The sequence below is a fragment of the Aethalodelphis obliquidens genome, unplaced genomic scaffold (genome assembly GCF_003676395.1).
Source record: "Aethalodelphis obliquidens isolate GAN/ISIS:26980383/991018 unplaced genomic scaffold, ASM367639v1 scaffold13, whole genome shotgun sequence".
Taxonomy (NCBI): domain Eukaryota; kingdom Metazoa; phylum Chordata; class Mammalia; order Artiodactyla; family Delphinidae; genus Aethalodelphis; species Aethalodelphis obliquidens.
This window is the reverse complement of record NW_020837957.1, coordinates 30,603,081-30,629,955: the sequence shown is the minus strand read 5'-3', so window position 1 is coordinate 30,629,955 and position 26,875 is coordinate 30,603,081. Positions and strand designations below refer to the sequence as shown.

The following is a 26,875-nucleotide window of genomic DNA, read 5'->3' as shown; positions in this document are numbered from 1 at the left end:
TCTCTTAATATGCAGTATTCATATGGCAAGTACTGATTAAGAATCTAGTATGTGCCAGGGAGTGTGTTGAGCTTCCCAGCATTACCATTATCCCATTTGGGCCTCATATTTATATTTCACATTCATATTCACCAACTATAACCTGATACAGCTAGTTTTGAGATTATTCTATCTAGCAGTGTGTTAAATTCTTAGTCAGAATGTTCAGACTATAAACTCATGCCAAACACACTAGGTAAAAAGTTACTCTTTTCAAAAACTCTTCTAGAGTTAGTGAAGAAAGAAGGATACACAATTCATCAATGTCTTTTTCAAGTCCTTAACATGTAATTGATACTCAATAAGCAATTGAGAATAAGTGAATGGTTAGATGACAATATTAAACCATATTCTCATTCTACTCAAAATTCATAAAATTCAGAAATGTTTAAAAGTATACTTTGAAATGGAAGGAATACAGATTACATATTTAAAACTCTACTTTGAATGTGAAAATGGTTTTACTTATTAAGTTGTCTTGTCAATAGGAGACTCTGCTATTGCCTCATTAAATAAGTATGTACAGACATTTATTATATGATAAAATGTCATTACATTTATCATATGAGTCAACAAAAAGCATGTTCCAAAAATGACTAGATGATTTAAAACTCGTTCAACTCAGAAAGGGCCCAGTACTCCAACATAATGGCTGAGATTAAAACTGTTTTTATATTTTTGCCACAAGGAAAAAACATCAGCCTTTTTGCTCACTCTACTGATTTTGCTAACCTAAAGGTTGAAATCAGCATTGTTACTGGCAAGAAAAAAAACACACATTCTTTCATTATTTTTTATATTTTTAAAGTTTTTAAATAGAATATAACAAAGTATTTCACTTATAAAGTACTTTACAGTTTACCAAGTGTTTTCATACAAGCCACCTTCTTTTAAGGGATTTAAAAGAGGCTTCCCTGAGAAATTACTACCCACAGATCACTACCTGTGACAGTTCTATTGTATTTCTAGCTGGTTAAACCACATCTGTAATATAGAATTCAATTCTAGGTGCCACATTTTCAGAGGGACATTCACCAATTAGAGTGTAATGAAAAGCAAAGGTCCAGGGGCATCCCTGGTGGTTCAGTGGTTAAGAATCCACCTGTCAATGTAGGGGAGACGGGTTCGAGCCCTGGTCTTGTAAGATCCCACATGCCGCGGAGCAACTACGCCTGTGCACCACAACTACTGAGCCTGCACTCTAGAGCCCGCGAGCCACAACTATTGAGCCCGCACGCCAAAACTACTGAAACCCGTGCGCCTAGAGCCTATGCTCCGCAACAAGGGAAGCCATCGTAATGAGAAGCCCGCGCACCACAACAAAGAGTAGCCCCCACTCGCTGCAACTAGAGAAAGCCCACGCGCAGCAACCAAGACCCAAGGCAGTCAAGAATAAATAATTTTTTTAAAAAAAAGCAAATGTCCAGGTGAATAGGGGAAGCTATAATTTATTTTTTGAGAAATTATTCAAGTTTGCGGTACGCGGGCCTCTCACCGTTGTGGCCTCTCCCGCCGCAGAGCACAGGCTCCAGACGCGCAGGCCCAGCAGCCACGGCTCACGGGCCCAGCCGCTCCGCGGCATGTGGGATCTTCCCGGACCGAGGCACGAACCCACGTCCCCTGCATCGGCAGGCGGACCCCCAACCACTGCGCCACCAGGGAAGCCCGGAAGCTATAATTTTTGAGAAATTATTCAAGCAAATTGGGAAGTGAAGAATAAGGAAAGGCATAATATCAGCTTTCAAATATTCAAAGGGCTGTCATGGAGAGATGAGTATACTAATTCTGTGTTGCTCCAGAGGCTAGAATTAGGATAAAAAGCTGGAAGTAAAGGAAGGCAGATTCCGACTGAATGCAAGAAAGAACTTTTAATCTGCTTGTACCGTCCAATAAAAATAACACCAGTCTCATGAGGGCAGTACAAATCTCTGGAGGTTTTCAAGCAGAAGTGGATGCCTGTCAGAGTTATAATTTTTAAAAACTACTATACCAGGTGGAGAATTAGGCTAAAAATCTCTAAGTTTCTTTCTAAATCTCAGATTCTAATTTTCTTGATAAAATGAAATACATAAACACAGTACAAAATGAGATTTTTATTATATGCTCATTTCTCTAACAGCTAAATATCTTCAATTACATTTTTAAAAATAAATATAAGATTCTGTGATACACAGAATGCTTACTTCCAACCAAAAAGAATCACTTGGTCTTTAAAACATCCAATGTATGAAACAAGAAGTATAACAAGTTTCAGGCAACAGGCCCTGTATGTCCTATTCACACATAAATTAATGCAATCATAAGAAAATATCTTTTATTTGTGAGGAAGCTATATAAAATTGACTATGAGTAAGTGTAAACTTAAGTATAATTTTACGAATCAAGAATAAAGGAAATTCTCTCTCCTCTCTAACATGCCAGAGCAGAATGGAGCAGATGTTTTCCTAGGAGACTGTTAACAATTGGACAACAATTGTTCACTTGGCTCCCTGAGTCCTCTTTGATCATATATAAGATGAAAGAGCTAATACAATTCTCTTTCAAAGTAGATTTATAGACCTAGGTCCTAGTCCCAGTTTTGCTACCAGATACGTGGCCTTGGGTAAGTAACTTACTTCAGTATCACACTTTAAAAAAAAAAAAAAAAAAAGCAGTTGGATTAAAATCATTTTAGCTCTTTCTGGTTCTAAGGTCTTTTACTTCTGCATATATGATGCCCCACTTATGCAGTCAAGCACTGTCGACCTTCAGGAACAAACTATAGACCTAATAACAATGTTTAAAGCCTGAAATTGCGAGTACCAATGGAAATAACATAAAGGAAAAAGAGATAAAGTCTAAGAGGACACATTGTGATCAGTTAGCATACTGATGGAAAGAAAATGCACTCTCACTGGGTGATGATGGCTACAAAAGCTAAGCCCTGTGACCCTAAAGTCATAAAATTTGGAAGAAGTGGCAAGAAAGGGAGAGAAGAGACCACAAAGAAGAAAAAAAGCAAAACAAAGGGAAGAAAGGAGAGGAAAGAAATCAATAAACAGCCAATCTCTTCAATGGCAGGACTTAAAAAAAGCATCAGAAATGGTGAGCAAGAAAGAGAGAGAGAGAGAGAAGAGAAACAGAGCAGAGAGAGCAAAAAGAAAGGAACAAACACTTGCTGGAGCATGAAACAACAGGGTTCCCTTGGTAGAGGTGGAAGCTGAGGCTCATTCACCTCCACAGACCAGGAGAGGGCTTCCTTCCACCGCAGCAGAGTGAAGTCGTGGTGCTGATGACAACCCTGACACACTGAGCTTAGTATGTGTTCGATCCGGTCTGCTTATCAGATGAGTGTACAACAACTTTAAAATGTTTTCATCTCTAGAATGTTTCCAAGAGTCTTGTTAATTAAGGAACTGACCTTTGGATTGTGAGGAACCTCATTCATCCAAAGTTAACTGAGATGCTCCCTGGTACGTGGAGTGAATTTATGGATATATATACATGGATGATTTATAAATAGATATAAATAACTTCATACTTGAGGGCTTAGAACAAAGCTCTAGCCATAAAGAACTCAAATACACTTTGCCCTTCTCTCTCTCCTCTTTCTACTTGGATTTCTTGGGAATTCACATTTGTGTGGGCTGACGATGTAAATCCAGCAATGGGCTTAATGAAAACCATGAAGTGCACATAAATTAAACTCACAGCAGATTTCTCCATTTTTTCCCCTGTGTGTTATTTTCATAGGAATCTGTGTTTTCAGGAGAACTCTAAGCAAAAAGCTTAAAGTCATCCTAGCTCTACTGGCTATCTTAGCACCATGCAGATTTCCAATAATTATTAGTAATAATTCTGGGAAACAGAAAGATTATAATAAAAATAAAAGCATGCCAAATTAGCTCGTACTTAATTAGAAACACTGGAACATAAACTAAGAATGTGATAAGTTGCTATTCCCCTACAAAGAGTCAAAGGAATATTTATCTATAGGATATGATGTGAGATGGTATTTAGAAATACTAACTTACATGTCTTCTCCCCTGGAATTTTCTTGTATCCTTTCCTCAGCCCCAAAATTAGAGTGTCCCGCTTTCTCTGCAATAGAGAATGGCTGTTGAAGCTGGACACAGGTAAACAAAATAATTCAATTCTTAGACAACATGTTTCGAAAGCTTACTTTGAATTAAGAAAATCTAGAATTCTAAGAGCTCCAAGCAAAAGTTTAAGCCTTAAATAACAGAGTTCAAATAATTCATAATCAGTCACATTTTAGCTTCTATTATTTATACTAGGTATCAAACTTCATATCCATCAGGACGGGATTTGATGACATACAATAGAAAACTTCCAATGTGGCTTAAAGCCACAAAGGTATATTCTTTCACATAAAACACGTTCAGAAGGTAGCTCCCATTCTCTGCTCCACCTTCACCCTCATGCTCACCTTATAACCCAAGATTGCCATTGGAGTTTCAGCCCTCCTGTCCACATTCCAGGCAGTAGAAGGGAGGAAAAGGCAGCAGCTCCCAGTGAGTCAACGCCTTCAAGAAGCCCTTCTGGAAACCACATATGGTCCCTCCATTTACCCAGAATTTAGTCTTATGGTCATACCGAGCTTCAAGGAAAGCTGTAAAATATAGTTTTTATTCTAGATAGCAATGTACCCAGGTAAGAAATTACTTGGAAAATTACTAACGAAAAACTACTAAGAAAGCAAGCTAGAATAGAAATTAGGTAAACACTTAGTGATCTCTAACACCACTAGCTTTTCTCTCTCTGGAGGACATAATATTCTCTGGGCTTGGGGTTAAAGGGGCTTTAGAGGAGATGTTTTGAGTGAGAGAGAGAGAGAGCAGAGCCTAGAGATAAATGGAACCAACCTGAAAGGACCAAGTGGGCGAAAGCAAAAGTGGTGTTCAGAGACCCCCCCAGAGTGAGCCCAGGAACAGACCAGTGAGCCCCAGGGAACAATGTGGGAGCATGGTCAGTGCTTTCTCCCTATCCAGGTTCCATGCATGTGAGCACCAAACTCATGAGTGCAGAGGAGCTGTGTTAGTCATCCTGCCCACTGGTTTCTGGCAAGAGCTTCCCAAGAGCTCAATGGCCTATTAATGCACCAAAAATAAATGTGCTCCTCTAGGCTCTGAGACTTGCTATGGTCTGGGTGAGCAATCTCCCTTACAATGGCTTAGGACATCCAGAGGACCACTGAAGCAGAAATTATGCTATTTAGCATCAAGATGGGTCCTGTGATCATAGTTTTTTTTTCATTTTGTTTTGTTTTAAGTTTTTAAATATATATTCCTATGTACACAAACCAGTCTTTCCAGAATCCAGAGGGGGAGTTGAAATTCCTCCAGTAACACCATTTGTATTCATTTCACATAACTGAATATTTACTGAGCTTCCAATAAGCAAGGTTCTATCTCAAAAACCTTTTATCTAGAAGTGTGGACAATAAAAGTACTTTAAAAACTGTAACATAAAGTACAGTATGTACTAAGAAAAAGGAAGGGAGGAGGAGGAGAGGAAAAGGAAAGAACTAACCTCAATTAAGCTCCTATCATGTATCTTACACCGTGCTAGGTGCATTTGTACATTATTTAATCCAGTGACAAGTCTAAGAGGTAAGAAAGTGGTATTATTCTTACTTTACATATGGGACAACTGAAGCTTGCTACAAGAATTTAGACCAGAAAACAACTACTGATCCCAAAATGGGGATCAGAGGAAAAAGTTCTGGAAACAGAAAAAAATGTCAACAGGTAGCTGACAGAAAAATGGACAAGAGGAAAGGACCTTTCAGCAAGAAGGATGAACCTGAGCAAATGCAGAAAAAAAACAAAAAAAGAGTATTTATCCAGTTTAGCTAGGGCAAAAGGATATATAGAGGATGAGTGGAAGATAAATCTAGAAATAATGGATTGTAATCAAATTGAGAAGGCATATGAAAATAGCAGAGTGAAGAGTTTGCAACTAATCCAGTAGGAAACAGGATACGGTTATTTGAGGAGGATTTATCTAGTTCAGGTCTACCAATCCGTATCCACAATTCCAAAGTCCAAAAGTTCTAAAAATCAAAAATATGTGGTTTTTTAATAAGGTATGTGGAGACAAAAGCCAATCTGATCTGAACACATTAGGTATTAAAGTTTAACATGAACAATGAGACACCATTTACTTATACCAATTATATCATTATTTATATTACTTAATGTGAGTATTCATACATTTCACTGAAGAAATAACAGTGTTTGATTACAGGATGCTGCCTCAGTCTCCATTAGGGGGATTTTATAATATACAGTATTTTCTCCATATTACCTTTCTAAAACTCCAAGAATTAACAAGAAAAGTCTGTATTCTAAAATATATCTAAAATAAATCAATTAATTAAAATAAAGTAGATCTGACCCCAATTTTTTAATATTAGATATTAGGAACTGTAGCTATGTATAAGATGGGACAGGGGGGAACTGAGGTGAGAAGACTAGTTTGGACACTTCCAATAGTCCTGGCTAGGAAAAACAAGTAAAGTATGGTGGCCGTGAGAATGGAAAAGATGGGTGAATGTAAGAATCACTGAGAATTAGATCTGGCAGCTGATTGGATGCAAGGGAGTGAGGAAATAGTCAAAGGAAAATCCTGGGAGCCTGGTGATAGTTTCAGTATCAACAACAATGAAAATGGAATCGTTAATGAGTTTGTTCTAATCATATTGGATTTAAGGCGTTGGCGGAACATCTAAGTTGTCATCTAAGTCGTGATATTACACACAGTTAGAAATGAGTGTTTTAGAGTTCAGGAGAGAGATCAGTACCTGAGGTGTAAATCTGAGACAACCACATAGAGGGGATAATGAAACCTATGGAAATGGATGAAATTCCCAAGAAACATAGAAGTGAAAAAACACATGCACAGGATTTTGGGAAATCACTAGCACTTTACTACATAGTTCTCTTAGTTGCACGAAAGGTCTACTGCTGAACATTAGCAGAGGTTAATCATCTCTTAATGATGGAGAAGCAGCATTGTCAGACGTATCAGAAATACACCAGGTTCTTATAGGAAGGAGCACAATTCCAGAATTCCCTCCTAATAACACTTCAGGGTATCTGCTGCCAACAAAGAACTGAGCAAATATCATTTTGAGATGCCCCAAAGCAGATGAGTTCACTTTTTTCTAAAATCAATATATGTCATTGAGTCTACATTTTTTTATACTCCCAGGCTAGTAGAAATGTAGCTTTCTGTGGAGTGTATTATTGGGGCCAGTCCTGTCTCAAGAGGGTCATTCAAGCCAAGGTAAACTACAATTTGTCGAGTTGTTAACTTATGTGAAAATGGTATCTTTCTTACCAATGCTGCTACAGATTCATATCAGTATTTAATGTTTTGTAGCAGTGAAAACATGGTAGGAATATACTGCAATGAGTTAAGCAGATACAATGGAAAGCCACATTCCTCACCTCTAAAAGCAAAGCTACAGATGGGATAGTTCTCTAGAGGTGTGATGGCTAATTTTAGGTGTCAGCTTGGCTGGACCACATTACCCAGAGATGTGGTCAGACATTATTCTGGATGTTTCTGTGAGGGTGTTTTGAGGTGAGAGTTACATTTAAATTTGTAGACTTTATGGTAGATTGCCCTCCATAACGTGGGTGGACCTCATGTAATCAGTTGAAAACGTGAATTGAACAAAAGACTGACCTCCCCTGACCAAGAGTGCATTCTTCCAGCCTCGGCCTCCAGACCTGAACTGCAGCATTGACTCTTTCCTGGGTCTCCTGTCTGACGGCTCTGGGACTTTAACTACAACATGGACTCTTCCTGAGCCTGCTGGCCCACTGCAAAGTTTGGATTTGCCAATCTCCATAATCGCTTGAGCCAATTCCTTAAAATAAATAAATATATATCCTATCGGTTCTGTTTCTCTGGAGAATCCTAATACAAGAAGGATAGAAGGAATAAAGCTACATAACATCAGGTGATCTGAAGAAACTGGAGAAACTGAAATCTGTGATCCGGGTTGTCTGGAAAAAAGCAATGTAGTCAAAAACCAAATGGTGAAAAGCAAACTGATTAGGGCATTAGATTCGTTAAAATGGCAAACTGATCAAAAATAAAGATGCCACTCCCCAACTTTTTTATTTCTTGATAATTTTTATACATCACTGGCAGTTTTGCAACCTTTAGACATTTTTGTCTTTTTCACAAGATGAGGGATTTGCTCCTATTTTTTTTAATTTTAAATTCATTTTCCTGACCAATCAAATTCAGACTTTTGCGCATCAAGTGACAAAGAAGTCAGCTATCCTATGACAATTCCAAGATTTCAACAGCACCTTTTTATATAGCTGGATTTGTACAATCATATAAATGTTACATTTTCCCTTTTGTTTAAAAATAAATGGAAAACAGCAAATTAAAGGGCCAAAAATAATGCTAGCAAGCAAAGGTCTCATAAAGTTAGCACAATTGTGACAAGATGGAGACCACTTGGCATGCAAAGAAAGGTGGACGTACAGCTTCTGTCATACAATTGTTAATCTTTACTCAACTGCATGTTAATTATGAGACAGAGAACAAAATTAAGAATATGTAAGAAATGCCACATTTATATGATCAAATATTGTTTGATAGACAGAGGTAATTAGGAATTTTATAATATTTTTAGCTTTCCAGGACTGGAATGCCCCTTACAACATGTATGTCTATTATTCAACTTTTCACATATGACCCCCTCACATATTTTAAGAACATAGATATGTTGACAGGATAGTGCTTCTCAAACTTCAATGTGCATACAAATCACCTTGGGGTCTTGATAAATTGTAGATTCTAGTTCCGTAGGTCTGGGGTAGTGCATGAGATCGTGTCTGTGAACCACACCATGAGCGGCATGGTTACAGGAGACTCACACTCAAAGGTGCATACAAACATTGCAAAAATTACTCCGCCCATGGTTCACCAAAAGTACCACTAGATGAAAAACCAGTAACTGATATTACTCAGTCGAAACAATTGATTTTAAACCAATTTTTTTAACCAATCTGCTTTTGGAAAAATTATTTTAAATTATTTCATTTGCTGCCAAAACTTCCATTTGTTAACTTGTTGTTGGCTCGTAGCTTGCCCCCATACATGGAGGGCAAGGAGAGACCCAAGAAAGAGGCAGATCACTGCAGATTGGGAGGTGGTGGTTTTAATAAGCAAGTGAACTTACAGACGAGGCTTGTGTTGGATGGCCATAATATGAGTAAATCTCTGCACCCCACCAGAATCTTAAAAGTTTACATAGAGGCCTTAAGTGGGTTCAGTCACATATTCAGTCCAGGTGCTCTCAACCACCTTACTGTCTCAAGGCTGCATCCCTGAATGGCTCCTAGTGTAGGAACGGTGGGCAGAATATACGTTCCAAGGACAGGGGAATGGTGAGGAGCCTCTGATTGCCCAGGTCCAGCTCTTGGGTCAACCGGCAGTTCATATCCTCTCAATGACCTCCTCCAACACTAGTGGAATTCATTTTTTAAAATCCTTTTTCCCAATAGACCTATAATGGCAGCAAAGAGGAGGCAAGGAAACATAATGACTTTTTCTAATATATCTCTCAAATAGGCTCCTTCCTCAGACTTCCTTAATTCACAAGTCAGTGGTACCATCATTCACCCTGCTACTAAAGACAAAAACCTAAATATTGTCTTTCATTTCTTTCTCCTTCATCTTCTACATCCAATCTGGCATCAAATATACTCAGCTCTATCTCCAAAAATGTATCTAATATCTGACCACTTTTCTCCAATGCCATCACAACCAAGCCACCATCATCCCTCAGCTAGACCACTGCAACAGGTTCCTAACTGGCCTTCTTTCTTCCATTATTGCTCTCCTATTACTCATTGGCTCTGTAACAGCCAGATGATCTTATTAAAGTGTAAATTGGATATCACACCTGTTTCCAGTGCAACTAACTCCCACTGCAGTTAGCAAAACAGAAAAAGGCTTATATTGGGTTTAAAGACTCAACAGGATCAGGCTCCTCTATCTGTCTCTCTCCAAACTTATCACTGTGCATGTAGATTGTAGATGTCACCTCATACAACATTCTTTCCCATTACAGGTCACTCTTGTTTTTGACTATTTCAAACAGGCCATGCTCCTTCAGGCCTCAGCTCTTTCACACTTATTGTTCCTACTGCCTGGAATTCCTGCTGCCTCCTTTTCCTGTGGTTGGTCCCTTTCATTCAGCTATTGGTTCCAATGGCATCCCCTTACAGAAGATTTCCCTAACCACTCTGCTTGAAATAACCTACCTTCTCCACGTAACTTACAATTTTGTCTGAACCAAACTTCAGGATTAGAGAAATTGCTATTAATTACAAAGATTTAAGAATTACCCTCAATATTTTTCTTATTTACCAAAAATATAATAACTGGCGTTTTTTAAGCCAAGCCTACTTTTATAGGGGAAGAAATACAGAAATATGCATTAAAGTAACTTATAGCTTAATGAATTATTATAGGGACTTCCCTGGTGGCACAGTGGTTAAGAATCACCTGCTAACACAGGGGACACGGGTTCGAGTCCTGGTCCAGGAAGATCCCACATGCCGCGGAACAACTAGTCCCGTGCGCCACAACTACTGAAGCCCGCATGCCTGGAGCCCGGGCTCCACAACAAGAGAAACCACTGCAGTAAGAAGCCCACACACTGTAGCGAAGAGTAGCCCCTGCTAGCCACAACTAGAGAAAGGCGACGTGCAGCAACGAAGATCCAATGCAGCCAAAAATAAATAAACAAATATATCAAAGAAATAAAAATAAAAAATAATGAATTATTATAAAAGAAGCGTCTGAGAAACAGCACCCTGGTCAGGAAGTAGAACATAGCCATTCCCTACCCACCCCCCAGAAAAAACCCTCTTTCCAACCACAACCCCATCCTTTCACCCTATAGGTAACTGCCATCCTGACTTTTATTATACCAACTTCTTTTCTTGTCTTTTAGTTTCAGCACTTGAGTATGCATCCATAATTTAATATCATTTTGCTTGCTTTTGAACTTTTACAATCATAAGGCACCTTTCGTGTTTACTTCATTTGTTCAATATTGCTTTTTAAAGATGAATGCATGTTGGCTATAGTTCACTTATTTAGTTTGCTGTGCAGTATTTCATTGCATGAATATACCACAACTTACTTGTCCATTCTATGTTGATGGGTGTTTGGGTTGCTTCCTTTGGGCTATTAAAAATAATATTGTTATGAACATTCTTGTACAGGTAACCTCACACATACATGCACACATCTGTAGGGTATATGCCTAGAAGCAGAAATACTGGCTTATAAGGTATGGAATTGTCAGTTTTTCTAGATTATGCCAAACTGCTTGTTCAAAGCATTTGGGTCGATTTATAGTCCTGCCAATGGTGTATCAGTGTTGCCATTACTCTACTTCTTCGTCAGCTCTTGCTACTGTCCATCTTTTAAATTTTAGGTATTCTAGTGGGTGGCTAGAGGTGTCATTGTGGTTTTAAGTTACATTTCTCCTGATTACTAATGAGGTATTATTTCATCCATGAAATCATGAAGTTGGACATGTACAAGTGAAGTGATATGTACAAGATCAGGCTCAAGCAGGTCCTGGTCATGAAGCTGCATGATCAAGTGGCTCAAATGCCTATAGCGACTACTCCTGCACTGCTGCTTCTTCCTTAGTCCACATCTATGCTGTCATGGGGATACCCATAACTTATTTACTGCGGAAGAAAGAACTCAGGCCTGGTATAGGGATGGTTCTTCACAATGTGCTTTGGCAATTATCACTGCAATCTAGAGTGTCTCTGAAAGGTAGTGAAGAGAAATTTTCTCAGTGGGCAGAACTTTGAGCAGTACTTCTGGCTGTCTACTTATCTAGGTAAAGAGATGTCCACAGGCGTAGATCTACAGTATTTCATGGGCAGTGGCTAATGGGTTGGCCAGGTAGTCAGGGACTTTGAAAGAATAAGATCAGAAGCCTAATGACAAGGAAATCTGGGCCAGGAGTGTGTGAATGGACCTCTCGGGATGAGCACAAAATGTGAGGGTATTCGTGTCCCATGTGATGTTCACAGGGCAACCACTGCAGTGAATGTCTTCCTTGCTCAAACGGACAGGCTGACTCATCCTCTGGATGTAGTCATCCTCTTTCCCTAGCATCCCAGTGCTTGCTCAGCGGTCTCATGTACAAAGTAACTGTGGCAGCAGGGACAGACGTTATACACGGACTCAGCAACATGAAATTCTTCTCACCAATACTGATCTTACTATTGTCACTGCTGAGTGCCTAACCTGCTAAGAACAGAGACGAATCCTGAGCCACCAGTAGGGCCCCACTCCTGGGAGACACCAGCCACCTGGTGGCTAATTAATTACATTGGATCTCTTCTCTAGTGGAAGGGTCAGCAACTGTTCTCATGAAAATATTAATTCTGGATATGAATCCTAAGTCTCTTCCTGTAAGACTACCAACCATAATCTCACAGACATGGTTATGTCTCACAACATAAATTCTAAATGAGAAATTCATTTCACAACAAAAGAAATGTAGCAATGGGCTCATAGCTATGAAATTCATAGGTCTTTCCATGTACCAAATCACCCAGAAGTGGCTGGCTTGATAGAATAATATAATGACCTACTAAGACTTTGAACCAGTCACCAATATAGGATGTTATTTCTCCCACTGCCAGAATACATGGGTCCAGGAATCGCGGAATAAAAATAGGATGGATTTCTCTCAGTATTATGTTTAACAACCCACTCACAGAATTTTTTATTACCGTCCCTATAAAGGGGCTATGCTGATTTGGTGGTCTTAGCTCCCATGGAAAAAAAATATTTCTACCACGGCACACAAAATGGTTCAAGTGAATTTGAAGTTGAGACTGACACCTGAATATATTAGGGTCCCTATGACACTAAACCAACAAGCAACAAAGGAGGTTCGTATAATGGCTGGGGTGGTTGATCCACATTATTACAGGGAAATTGATCTACTGCTACACAATGGGGTCAATAAGAACTATGTCAGGAGCCCAGGCGTTCTCTGGGTTGCCTCTTAATATTCTCTTATTCAAGAGTGAAAGTTAATAAACAACCAACTCCTAAGGACTCAGACCTTCCAGGATGAAGATTCGCCCACCCTACTAGGTAAAGAGGCAGCCACGAGCAAAGCCAAATGGAGCAGAGGAAGAAGTTATAAATATCAACTACAGCTTCAAGACCAGTTATAGAAACAAGTACTTAAGCAAATCTACTTCATCGTTTGCGGATATTTTTGTACATATTAACTATTTTTTCCTTCCCCTACCCCCTATCAAGTTACATAAGAAATGTTGGTCGTAGTGCATTGACAGTTTAATTGAGGTGGGATTGTGACTGAACCAGGATAAGTAACACCGCTAAGGATAATAGCAACTGATGGAACTTTACTTTTTCCCCTTTTGGGGGAGAGGTGAGAGTTTTTCCTTTGTACAAAAGATAGTAAAATCTGCATAGACTGAAGCATAAACTGTTGCTGTTGTACAGAAATTTAAATATGGGTAGAAGGCTGTGCGTGGCTGCTTAATAGCTAAAAGGGAAGGTCGTGCTCGTTACTCGCCATAGGCACTCAGCTCCCTCTCCCTCACTTACACACCCACCGTCCTGTATTCTGCTCTGTTCTCCTGGGGTTGGGACACATGCAAACTACATTTCCCGACTTCTCTGCCAACTGGACTCCTGTTAGGTTTGGTCAATAGGAGGCACCACTGGGAAGTCAGAGGCAGCAGAGGTTCTGGCACCATGGTAGTTGTTGGCAATCAGCAGGGGTGGAGTGACTGTGAATGCCAACACACCACAGATAGTACCTATCAGCAACCTTAGCTCTGGTCCAGGCAGTACCACTTGAGCAGATCTAGGATCAATTACAACAGTCTCCAATAGTGCAGTGGCGGGTACAGGCTCCTAGCAGTTTCTGAACTCTGAGAATATCACCCTCCCATAGAACAACCTAACTACATTTACCAGTTCTCCAGGAAAAAATCATCAACACCCTAGAATGACATAAAACGAACAAAAAAATCCCCTCTAATTAATGGAATGATCAAGAGGTAGGTCTAATTTAATTACAAGGGTGTCTGAAAATGAGACAATCAGACGGTACTGCCACAGTCACAGAGCAGCACTTTCAAGAAGCGCTACTGGGCGTGCCACAGCATCTCCTTATTTCTCTCTCCCATCAGTTATAATTTATAATGACATCACTGTACCTCAGATTACAGTGAGGGAGATTTGCCTGGCCTTTCTTCTATTACTTGGCCCCTTATTTTAGGAGCACAGGTGGCTTCAGGAACACAAATATCCTTTCTCAAACATAAATGCCTGTCTATACTTTTGGTACAAATTTTAACACAAGCTTTTATTTTATGGCTTCTCTCCTTATGTCATAATAAATATATTCTGAGATTATCAGACTTTAACAAATTTCATCAGAAATAAAAAATAGTATCTCCATATGATTTCTTCCCTCTGGTAAGCCAAGTTCATTTTGTGTAAAACACTTCTTCCCTTGTAAGTTTTAACTTAAATTGAAGAATTTTATTTTAATTTGACTCTCCAGTCCTATCACTAGTAAGTATCATGCAATTCTGGGACCCCAAAGAAAGCAATTGTAAATCAAGTTCTGTAGAACTTCTTTAGTTTGTATTTAAACTAACCATTTATCCAATTCCACAATGAAATCAGTGTTATAATTTTCTTAACATTCAACTTAAAACATTAGACAGAATAATCTGAATGGGGGAAAAATCATTATCAAATGCTAAAAATGTAAACATGAAGGAAGTAAACATGAAAACAAATCTCTTTTTAAAAATTCATTTAATTACAAGAAAATTAGGCAGAAAATTGCACAGTTCCAAACAAATCCTCTGTATAAACACAAGGGCTCATTCACCATCATCTTTTTGTATTTATCTCTCAAATAACATTCCATCTATTGAACCCAACCTATACTGGCAAAATTAGAATACATGGATATTTTTACTGTTTAATATTCCATAAACAGAACTGGCGTCTGTCCTTAAGTTATGATGGTGTCTGTCATTTTGCTTCAGAGAAAACTCTAAAATTGTTCCCTTATGAGTATTTCAATCAGCCACTCTCAAAATCCAACGCAAAAAACAAAAACAAAACAAAACAAAAAACGCTGTTGTTTCACTAAAAGATACCTGTCTTCCACTTCATTTTACCAGCCTAAGTACAAATTCGGAGAAAAGCTTCTTAAGTCCTGCAGTTTCAAATTCCTTTTGTAACTCATCCAACGATGAATACTCTTTGACTTCAAATGCCAGAAACCTGTATTATACAAGAGAAACTCATGAATATGCCTAAATTTGTCAGAGTATAATTATCGATTCAGTTGCTTTTCCATCTGCAATAGTACTAAATTATACCTTTTGTGTTCTGTCTGTACTTTTGTTTCAAACAGTACACTAATCATTTTCTCTTTGCATTTCTTTCCACTTGAGTCCACATCTACTTTGCAGGTTTTCTGAAGAATCAGGTACTCCTAAATGACAAATCAGTACGTTAAATACGTATCTTACTCTGAATCTCAAAGTCCTAGTTTGAAAGGAGCCATAAACCTACAGGCTTATTTCCACGCTTACAGAGTACTCACTTTCTGAATCAAGCAGTAAGAGAGTTACACAGTGTTTTCACATACTTTGAAGCATAACATTCTGGTGAATGCTGGAGTAAAGAAGGGTCTAATCGAACTACGTAGGCTTAAATCTAAACTAGATCTGATTCTGGGGTTAGTTATCTAGATCTTCTGTGCCTCACTAACCTATTCCATAAAATGGTACTCATAACATCTACCTTATGGGAAAGTTGTGATAATTAAATGAGTTCATACATATAAAGCACTTAGAGGAGTGCTTGGCACAATAGTGCTTAATATAGTACCAGCTACTCTCATTATTATCACTTCCTCAAGGTCAGAATGAAGTTAACAGGCACACAGTACCGAACATTCCAAATTGATGGCATCTATAAATATGTACCTGTAGTTCTCAATCCTGATATACAGTCTTATAAAAATTTAAGGGATATTTACATTAAATGACATTTTAGGGACAGCTAATAAAAAAGAAAGAACTCCTTAAAAAGTACTCTACATTACCAGAGGTCAAGCCATATGATTAAATAAATTAATTAACTGATGGATCCAATCTGAGAAACAACATCTGCAAAACAGCTACACTTAGCCTAATATGCCTGAGCTGGCTTAAAGAAAAATCTGAGCCTTTTGGGGATATATGAGCAAAGAAATTAATTTGTATTCATTTTGTCAGCCAGTATTTTATCCAAAAGGATCAAACTTTATAGATAGACTGTAAATCACCTTAAAATTTGTGGTTCCGGGGCTTCCCTGGTGGCACAGTGGTTAAGAATCTGCCTGCCAATGCAGGGGACACAGGTTCGAGCCCTGGTCCGGGAAGATCCCGCGTGCCAAGGAGCAACTAAGCCCGTGTGCCACAACTACTGAGCCCACGCGCCTAGAGCCCGTGGTCCACAACAAGAGAAGCCATAGCAATGAGAAGCCCACACACCATAACAAAGAGCAGCCCCCGCTCACCGCAACTAGAGAAAGCCCACACACAGCAACAAAGACCCAATGCAGCCAAAAATTAATTAATTAAATTTTAAAAAATATATGTGGTTCCTTGGTCAGACCCCAACCCAGTATCTTTATTAAATCTGAAAATCTGTTGTACCTATACACTATAACCCAGCACTACTCTGGTCAACTGAAGTTATTAACCAACAAGTTTTGGGATAAGAGCCCATGACAAAAAGCTAGGTAGTTATCCTACAAATCTTTAAGATGATAGGTTATGCAAGATAAATCTGTTTCAAATAAATTCCATTGTAATTATTCTTGACCCAACCCACTTGAAAGCATAAAACCTATTAAGTGATTTGCAGCTCTTTTAAGATTTAAAATATAATAAGCAGCTTTCTTTGTCTGGTCCCACATAAAGCAGGTTAGATGAGTTTAGAATGAGAACTTGAAAACTCTGAAGAAGACGATGATTTTGAAAGCAGCTGCTGAGACAAGTCAGGTGGAAAGCAAAAGTTAGGGAGGAGGTGACAAGCTGACAGCCCTAATGATTCTACTTCCACTCACACTAAATCCTGGTTAGGAGGGAACAGCTCCTCTTTTCAGGTATAACAGATACCAAGTTCAAGCGTCAGAACATATCTTTAACTTCCAAAAAGTTAAAATTTTTGCAGGCTACCCACAAATATACACCTTGCTGTGTGCCTAACTAAGGAAAGAACTATAAATACGCACAAACTTTTAGTGCAAATTTATAAAATTTAGGCTCAAAGCTGATTACGGAAACAAACACTCATGTACCAGAGATTTTTTTAATAACCTATCACTTTCATTAAGTGGCATGATTTTTAAAACATAATCTTCTACTTATTCTTCAAACTTTTCAAGTCTGTAGTTGTAATTAGAAGTTAAAGACAGTCTTTAAAAAGAAAGATCCATTAACATGGTAAGAGTGAAAGCAGAAACATCTTAATGATTAATCTGTCCCATTGTTATCAAACACACTTATAGACACACCATTTTAGCAGAAAATAGCCAAATTCATATTCAACATTAAAACTTTTCGGCACCTTGATGTTGTTTCTGTCTCCCTGCAGTAAAATCAGTATTACTTTACCCATGAACATCAGTCTTCCTGTCAGCCTTAAATCGGAAGCCCACTTCTCCACACTTTTGACATATTTGGTCTTTGCTCTCATATGATCTAAATGCAAAAGAGTCATCCACAATCCATCATCCACAGTCGTGCTTGCTGCAGAAGTGCACTTTTCACTGCCACCTCCAGCTTCTGGCCGCTTGAGGATGTGCCTGAGATTCTGCTGAATCCAGAGAACTAGCTCATGAACCATAGGTTCTGACAAAAGGGTCTCTGCTTGCTCCAGTAACTTCTCCTTCACAATCTCACGCTCAGCCCTGGTCAGGTGTTCGGAGTTAACCACAATACCAGGCAGACACGACGGGTAATTAACCGGTAAATGGAACACCAATCGTAAGGGTATATCCGCATCCATAAATCCTTCGGCTCTTGTGAGAATTCTGAACACAGTTCCATCTGTCTCTGGAAAGCATCCAAAAATAATGATTAGCTGTACCTAATTCAATTTGAATGGAACACTAACAAGTTAGAATTTTTGTTTCAAGTGTCAATTTATTTTTCATGTGAAAACTAAGTTATTTTACGAAGAGATACATCACACTAAGAAAGCCATGATTTACAGATTCTTACTTTCAGCCATACATATATAGTCATAGAATCATGCTCACCAGCACCCAGGATTTCACTGGCATTTATAATTGCCATTATCCCATTTTTATTAAGGTTACCAGAAAGGTTTCTCATCATATGATGTTCTTCCTCCCCAGACTTAGTTGATAATTCAGAAATTCCTAATAAACTCATATGAACATTCAAAGAAACAGTATTGTGTATTTATAAAATCAGTGATTAGTTTAAAAGTTATACACTAAATCCAGTGAAAGTCATGTTGCAGTGAGTCTGAATCAAACCAAATACTGGATCCCGTGTGGTTGCAGGGGTACAGAGCAAACCATGACTGTGCATACACAGTAACTGCCTGGACCCGCTCTTTTTCACTTCAAATATATTCGTATCAGTGTAACATGAAGGCAGCGGGAGGAACTAAAATTGGGCAGACATCAGTTCAGCTGTTTCTGGCTCCATAAGGAGGAGGGGGAAAGGGGAAAGCGCACACAGGATACGAGATGAAACACTCTGCTCTCTTTCAGATTTGCTCCACTTCACCCCTCTGATGTGTTCCACACCACTTCACCCCACTTTTCAAAAGTTGATAAAACGTCAGGCTGATTCATTCTGCAGGGGGCAGAAGCACACAGATCAGAAGAGCAGAGTAGAACCGAACTGGGTGCTGACGAGGCTCTTTGAAGCTAACTTGCCTCCGTCTACCCTACTTCTTTCTCCACAGCCCTTGTTTCATTCTCCTTCACAAGACAGGCAGTCAGATTGTTCTAATTTTCATACCTGGATCGCTGCTCAACACCCTCAACAATGGAAACCTGAGTGCATTCCCATTTTAAAGAACCTAACAGAACATTAAAACGGCTCTCTAGCCATCCAATTCCATTTATACAGAAGCTGTTGTTACAGACATGGATTCATATAGGACCAAACACATCCATTACACCAGGTTTTTCTTTAATAGAACCTTCAGTATCAGCTGCAAAGCACTGCCGTTTTAGGACACCACCCCGAAACCCAGGCAGTAACCATTATAAAGATCACATTAGGCGGCTTCCCTGGTGGCGCAGTGGTTGAGAGTCCGCCTGCCGATGCAGGGGACAAGGGTTTGTGCCCCAGTCCGGGAAGATCCCACATGCCGCGGAGCGGCTGGGCCTGTGAGCCATGGCCGCGGAGCCTGTGCGTCCGGAGCCTGTGCTCTGCAACGGGAGAGGCCACAACAGCGAGAGGCCTGCATACCACAAAAAAAAAAAAAAAAAAAAAAAAAAATCACATTAGGGCTTCCCTGGTGGCACAGGGGTTAAGAATCCACCTGCCAATGCAGGGGACACGGGTTCGAGCCCTGGTCCGGGAAGGTCCCACGTGCCGTGGAGCAACTAAGCCCGTGCGCCACAACTACTGAGCCTGTGCTCTAGAACTCGCAAGCCACAACTACTGAGCCCGTGTGCCACAACTACTGAAGCCCGCGTGCCTAGAGCCTGTGCTCTGCAATGAGAAGCCACCGCAATGAGAAACCCGTGCACCGCAACGAAGAGTAGCCCCCACTCGCCGCAACTAGAGAAAGCCCGCGCGCAGCAATGAAGATCCAACACAAAAATAAATAAATAAAATAAATAAGTTTATTTAAAAAAAAGATCATATTAAAGTGATGTAACTTAAATTTGTATTACATAAGTAAAATATATGCTGCATAAAGGAAGATTTTCCAAACAACTTAGTACATTCCTCTAAAATCCATCACCAGCTTCTCAAAACCCTTCTTTCTTCTATCCTGTTACTTATCCTTTGTAAAAAATATTTTATTATTAAAGTAAGCTCCCTAGATGTCAGTTAGATCACTGCACTTCACTAGATAAAATGGACATTATAAATAGACCTACAGACATGTGACCACTAGGCTAAAAAAACCCTCCAGAAATCATCTAGAGGGTCCACTTTCCCTCTCAAGGGGGAGGTATAACTTTTAAAGCTCTTCATTCATCATTCAACAAACATTCACTGAGTACCTACTAGGCCCAAGGCACTGTTCTAGTCTGAGAGAAAACAACGGGTAAGACACAGATCCTGTCCTCTTAAGTCAATCCAGTTTCATAACATGAAATAGTGGACAGAGCCAAAGTGATCTTCCTCAACTTCTCTTCTACACCTAAAAATGTCTTTACTTATAAACATACATACATATAATTTCTATAAACCTGTATTTTATATATTTTTTTTATTTCCATGGAGATAACTCTCCATGGGAATAGCATTTTTTAATGTTTTCTGAACAAAAGGTGCCTCCCTGCTGACAACTTGACTACAGCCCCGTGAAAATGATTTCAGACTTCTGACCTCCAGAACTGTAAGAGAATAAATATGTGTTGTTCTAAGACACCACATTCGTGGTTATTTGTCACAGCAGCCACAAGAAACTAACACAGCATCTGTGCTCACAAAGCAAGGTTTTCCCCGCAAGCAAGGCTCCCTTTCTGGTAAAAACCCTGAAACCTAGAGTGTTCTCCAATCTCTGCCACCTAAACAGCCACCTATTCCTCCCCAGGGCAGTGACCTAACTGACAGAAACAGGCAGTCCAGGGAGAAGGTCTGGAAAGCCTACTGAGCTGGCTCTTCAAATCCTTACCAACTTTCATTCTTCTCTCTTAGTGATTTTCTGGCCCTAGTCAGCAAAGAGAAAAGCAACAGGAGAAAATCCTGACTTCTGCCTTAGAAAACCGTGAAATTATTAGTTATAAGCTTAGAAGGAAAACTGCTTTAATTTTATCAAGAATTGGAAAGGATTAACAACCTTCCTACTTGGTCTTCTCTTTGACTCCCTCCGTAGCTACACACACACACACACACAGACACACACAGACACACAGACACACACACACAGACACACACACACACACACACACACACACACACACACACACACACACACACACACAGGAGCTGCAAGCTGAAATTACACAAAATGATGCTATCTCTGTAAGAAAATGAAAATCCCAACAACATACCCCATTCTGCTGATACTTAATGCAGGAATAAAATTACGTATTCTTTTAAAAACTCATTTTCTCCCTAAAACTCTAGAAGTATGTATATTACCCTTCCATTTCTCATCTGCCTTAGTTTGTACATGCAATTAAACTGGCTCTTTTTTCCTCAGAATTTTTCATGTAATCACATGTACTGTCAGTCTGATTTTGGGGTTTTTTTTTCCCATTAAAAAAAGAAAACAAGGTTGTCCCTATCTACTTTATTAACAGCTTAGAAACAGAGTGATTAACAGAAAAATAATGGTGTTCTACATCTAATGCTAATCTCTGGCCTTCCCTGGCACCAAAAAACTCTAGTCATTAAGTTTAACTCACAAACTCATCATTCTCAATAAAATCTATGCCCTAGAAAATTTATGCCTGCCCTACAAATCTAAAATTTTCATGAGTTCCAAGACTATTTTCATCTGTTCTAAAGATCCTACCAAAAGATGTAAGTTTTGCCTCTGGTTGAAGCTTGCATACATATTCCCTAGTTTGGGTTTTTTTGGTTTTTTTAAATAAGTCATTGTACCTTAAAATAAGTATATCAATTTCATAACTAAAATAGGTTAGTTTCAAACCTTATTCTTCCTTACAAGTACATGAAGGAAACTATGCTCCTAACCACACTCCAAACAACAGAAATTCAAACGAGAGAAACTGAACTGAACCCCAAATTCCATACTGTTATTTTTAAGACTTCACTCTACTTCATAATCACACACAATAAAAATTCAATAAATGCTGTCCAATAACAGAAGATAGTGGAAAATGTAAACAAAATTTAAGAGGATGAGTTCTTCAAGATTCATTTAGAGCCCATTAAGAAATCATTTATATACCATATACAACTGAATTTCCCTATACTTGCTTTTTTTTTTTCTTTTTTGCAGTTTTATATGTCCTCAGGGTAAGACTTTGTTCAGAAAACCACTAAAAAGCCCCCAACACCCTCTCTTACCTCACTGCACAGGATTTTTTTCCTCTCGCTCTCAGGTGGCTCCCCACAAGTATACAGCCACCAGTGCTTCTTTTTATGTTACAGCTGGAATTTTATACATGTTAAACGTGGTTACAGAAAAAAAAAATAAACGAAAAATAAGTGAAGCTAAAAGTGGCAATCCCATCCTTTAGACGTGAAGTTCAAGGCTGATTTGTTTTTAGAGATGACCTCAGTACTGACCATCAGCAGGACACAGGGCTGAGCAGATTTAGAGGGGTCAGTGGGTGACAGTCATGATTCATTTTGCAAGACGGCCCAATCCAATCTGAGCATTAGTGTTAGCAGAATACAAAAAGCTACTCTGAAGCTACCGTGCGAACATATCATATGATATTGAGTCTTACACACCTCCCATTTTATAACTGTTTTATCTGTAAGATGATTTCCAGAAACACAACTCCACATATAATGAGCACTAACTATGGCAATATAATCTCTGTGACCTTCAATTACCTCATCAGGAAAATGAAGATTTATAACAATACCAAATCCCATCTACCTCATAGGTACCTACACAGGCATGCACACACACTCCCCTTCAGAACTATTCTGAACATAAGTGGGGTCATCCCCGTTTCTCTGCTCTGGGTGCTCTTCTTGCTCTCTTCTTCCTGGACAGGTGTCATCCTTGCTCTCCAAGAACTGTTTTCCTGACGCAATGGCCGCATCTCTGTTAAGCAGCATGACGCAATGCAAGAGTCCATATACTCTGGAGCCTGGTGGTTACTCAACCAGCCTGAGCATCTGTTACCTTCTTTATAAAATAAAGTTAAGAATACCCCTCATCGGGCTTCCCTGGTGGCTCAGTGGTTGAGAGTCCGCCTGCCGATGCAGGGGACACGGGTCCGTGACCCAGTCCGGGAAGATCCCACATGCCGCGGAGTGGCTGGGCCCATGAGCCATGGCCGCTGAGCCTGCGTGTCCGGAGCCTGTGCTCCGCAACGGGAGAGGCCACAGCAGTGAGAGGCCTGCGTACCGCAAAAAAAAAAAAAAAAAGAATACCCCTCATCAAGTAAGATGCATTTAAAGTATCAGGTCTGTGGTAGGTGACCCCATTAAACCTGGCACCCTGTCTGACTGCACTGCACAGGGAGAAGCAGAATACCCCTGGTTTGATCTGCCCACAGCCCTCCCTAGTGGACAGGAATAGGAGCTTACATAACTTGCACCCATCAGAGACAGTTACACCTGATGCCTCTTATGAGCTTTCTACAACCATCACAAAGAGGCCACAGTGTATGTAAGTCCCCTGAAATTCTCAGCACAAATTAGTCCAGCTAAAAGAATCCAACTATTCAAACTCTTCAATCTTATGACCTTCATAGATGACCCTAGGGTTAGCAGCCTGAGCCTGCCTGGGCTATCTCGTACCAGAAGTGCAATCCTACCCAATGTTAACCTGATTCCAGTGGCAACAAGGAGCAGCTTACTTGAGGGGAAGGCCAGGAAGGAACTGATGGTGTTCAGAATGTTCTTACATCCTCCAACCCAAGCTGACAGTGACCATGACAGTGGTAGCCAGCAGCCCACTGTATATTTACTGAGGTCTATTAAAGAAGTCCTTACCTTACCCTTAATTCCCAGTTGTGAACATCAAACGTCCCAATTTCAATCACTGAATTGTTCTATTCTCCAATGAACCTTTCAGCAACAAAATGTCCTAAGTTGTTACACTGAATTCTTTTATAATTCAATTACTTATTGATGCCAAAACACTGAATTAAATTAATTAGGAGGCATGGCTTGAAAGTCATGCTCAATTTAACAGCAGATAAAGGGCCCACAGTGCTCTTCATATTAAGAAATTGCTCTTTCTTTCTTTCTATGCTTACTTTTTTGGGTTTTCTCTGACCTGTCAGCAGTGTCGTATGCTCAACCATACTCATGACCCAGACCACCACCATTCCATCCTCTTTCAGGTGTAATGGGAAATCATAGGTTCATTTTCCCAGGATATTCCTAGTTGAGCCATAATAAAGGAATTTAAGAAAACTGATGATCTCTTCAAACAGCCTGCCTCAAGCAGAAGTAATTATCAATAAAGAGAGCCAGAGACAGCAAAGTAAGATGATGAAGAATAACAAATGCTATCCAATCAGAAGAGAGGTGACGAGAAAATACTAAAAGTGAGTAAATCCTTTCATATGGATTTTAAACAATTGTTTCAGAAAGCTACAAGACAGGCTAGGCACTGAAAAGAAAGCGGCTTCATTACATGAATTGGTTCACAGTGCCCAGAACATAACAGTGCTCAATGAACGTATAGACACGGGTGATCAAGAAAGAATAAATGAAAAGGAGCCAACTCCTGCTCTGTAGGTGAATAACACACCACGTAGATACCAGGAATGGATCCTAACCCTTGATGGCTTTCTCACAACATTCAGAACATTTTAGACTACCTTCTTAAAGGTCAACCAATTTATGGTCAGAAGGACAATTTTAATAGTAGCTGAAACATAACAGAAGTTTAAATCTTATGCCAAAAAATTCACAGAATGTATTTGAAAGCTATGCCAAAAAATTCACAGAATGTATTTGAAAGCTAAGTAAAAACTGAAAATTATGTGCATCACTGCACTTTTTCATAAACTGAAGTTTTGGTTTTTACTTAATAGACGCCATAGACAGGCAGAGAAGAAGTTTTCACTATCATGAAAATATAGCCAAAAGAACCGTTCTAGATTGTAAGCTCCTAAAGGCCCTGAGCAGTCAGTGTCTTTGAAACCCTGTCAGCGCTTCCGGGGACTCAATAAATGAGCTGAATGATTAATGCGCCCCCAAGAGCCTGTAATTGGCAACCACCTTTCAGCCGACTAGAAAAAGCAGGAGAAAAGCAATCAAACTGAAGAGTCCTGACTGAGCACTGGTCGAATTCAAAAATTCATTTAACAAACATTTACTGCATACCTACCACGTGCCTGGCACTGTCGTAGGTTCCTGGAGTTTTGTGATTACAAAACGGACAGGGTCCCTGCCCTCTTGCAACTTGAAACAACCAAATACCCATATAGTTAAACTGTGGTGGGTGCCCTGAAGGACATAATGCGTGGTGCTTACAAAGCACGTAGTTCAATTTGGGGAAGCTGGATTTAAACTAGGGGTGTCACGAGAAACCTCTTTTCACGGTCAGATCTGACGGGTAAGTACAGGACGGCCAGGGAAAGCGTGGGGGGGGGGGGACGCTTTCCAGGAGGGCGCGGCTGGCTCGTAGCGCTCAGCGAGTTGAGGAGACAGGCGAGTCAGAGAGTGCAACGGCAGAGTGGGGACGGGGGGTAACGGCGGATGGAGGGGGAAGGGCGAGTGCGACGGGAGAGTGGAGGGTGGGACGGACGAGTGGGTGGAGCGGCGCGGGAAGCAGGAACCGGTCCACGGGCCGCAAGAGCCTGAGCATTATGCTGTCCGTTCACTGCAGAGGAGCGAGCAGGGGCGCGATACTATTCACGTTTTGGGGGTCGCCGCACTCTCCCGCTAGCTTCCACACACGCCCAGTCCCGGGGCGTGTCGTTCCCTCATTCAACTACCCCGGCCCCCAAGTGTGGGCCCGGGGCGGGGAGCCCAGCCTTGGTGGTGGGGAGCAGAGGGCGCCCAGTCCGTCTGGCGGGGGGTAGTCACCTGAGCGATTCAGCACTTCCCACTCGCCGGGCCCGCAGAAAATCGCACCAAGGGCCGAGAGCTCCTCCCGCACCGGCTCCGCCATGGCCGCGCCGCTCGGCTGGCTCAATACCTCCCCTTCCGCCTTCCGCCGCCGCCGCCGCCGCCGCCCCCGCCGGCCCCGAGCAGCGCTGCAGGGCTGCCACCGGGGGGCGCCCCGCGTCTCCGCAGCGCGCGGCGGGCGGGAGGCCCCGAGAAGCCCCGCCCACAAGCTCCCGCTCACTTACTCCAGACGCGAGGCTCCGCGCCCTCTCGGGGGGGTTCTGTCCGAGGGGGAAGGCCCCGTGGTGTCTGCCAGAGGTCACCGTGCAGCTCACCCGCTGCTTTCCTGACGGAGGGAGGCCTCCCAGCAAAGCCCGAAATTCTCTAACTTTAGCTCGGGCTTTGAACACTAGCCCTTCCCGCCCAGACTTGGCCTTGAAAGGAACTTGGAGGTTAAGAGGAGAAAACAAGCAGCGAAGTGACCAGAAGAGGTTAGCCTCTGTCTGGCTCAGAACTAAACTAGGTGTTGGGGGTACTGCAGTTAACAGAACAGACGAGATTCTCCGCCCTCCTGGAGGCACTAGCGACCCAGGCGGTCTGGGACACCCAGAAAACGTCCGGGGTAGGAGCAACCTCCAGATGCTGAGAGGCAACTGGAGCTCGGACTCTGGACCAGAACCGGGTTTCTGGGACGTCCTTCTCCTAACAACGGTTGCAGAAGGGGAGGGTTGGACCTACCACCTCTGGCATTCTAAGGATGTGACTGGGGTGACCCAGAACCTTTGGAGGAGCTATGCACCCGGGTGCTGGGAGCAACGACG

General features: G+C 40.8%; 1 protein-coding gene across 3 annotated transcripts; it reads right to left on the bottom strand.

Annotated features, from left to right (window-relative positions):
- Nucleotides 1-14,731: 14,731 nt before the first annotated feature.
- Nucleotides 14,732-26,150, bottom strand: RWDD3 (RWD domain containing 3). Of its 3 annotated transcripts, none has more exons than XM_027114424.1 (4): nucleotides 26,034-26,150; nucleotides 17,743-18,230; nucleotides 15,501-15,616; nucleotides 14,732-15,402 (listed from the first exon to the last, which is right to left on the bottom strand). In XM_027114424.1, the coding sequence occupies exons 1-4, from the start codon at nucleotides 26,116-26,118 to the stop codon at nucleotides 15,288-15,290; spliced, it is 804 nt and encodes a 267-aa protein (XP_026970225.1). In that variant the 5' UTR covers nucleotides 26,119-26,150; the 3' UTR covers nucleotides 14,732-15,287. The 3 variants fall into 3 exon arrangements, with proteins under 3 accessions (XP_026970225.1, XP_026970227.1, XP_026970226.1); XM_027114426.1 differs by having other exon boundaries at nucleotides 14,909-15,402; nucleotides 17,790-18,230; XM_027114425.1 differs by lacking the exon at nucleotides 26,034-26,150 and adding an exon at nucleotides 25,333-25,990 and having other exon boundaries at nucleotides 14,909-15,402.
- Between the last annotated feature and the right edge of the window lie 725 nt (nucleotides 26,151-26,875).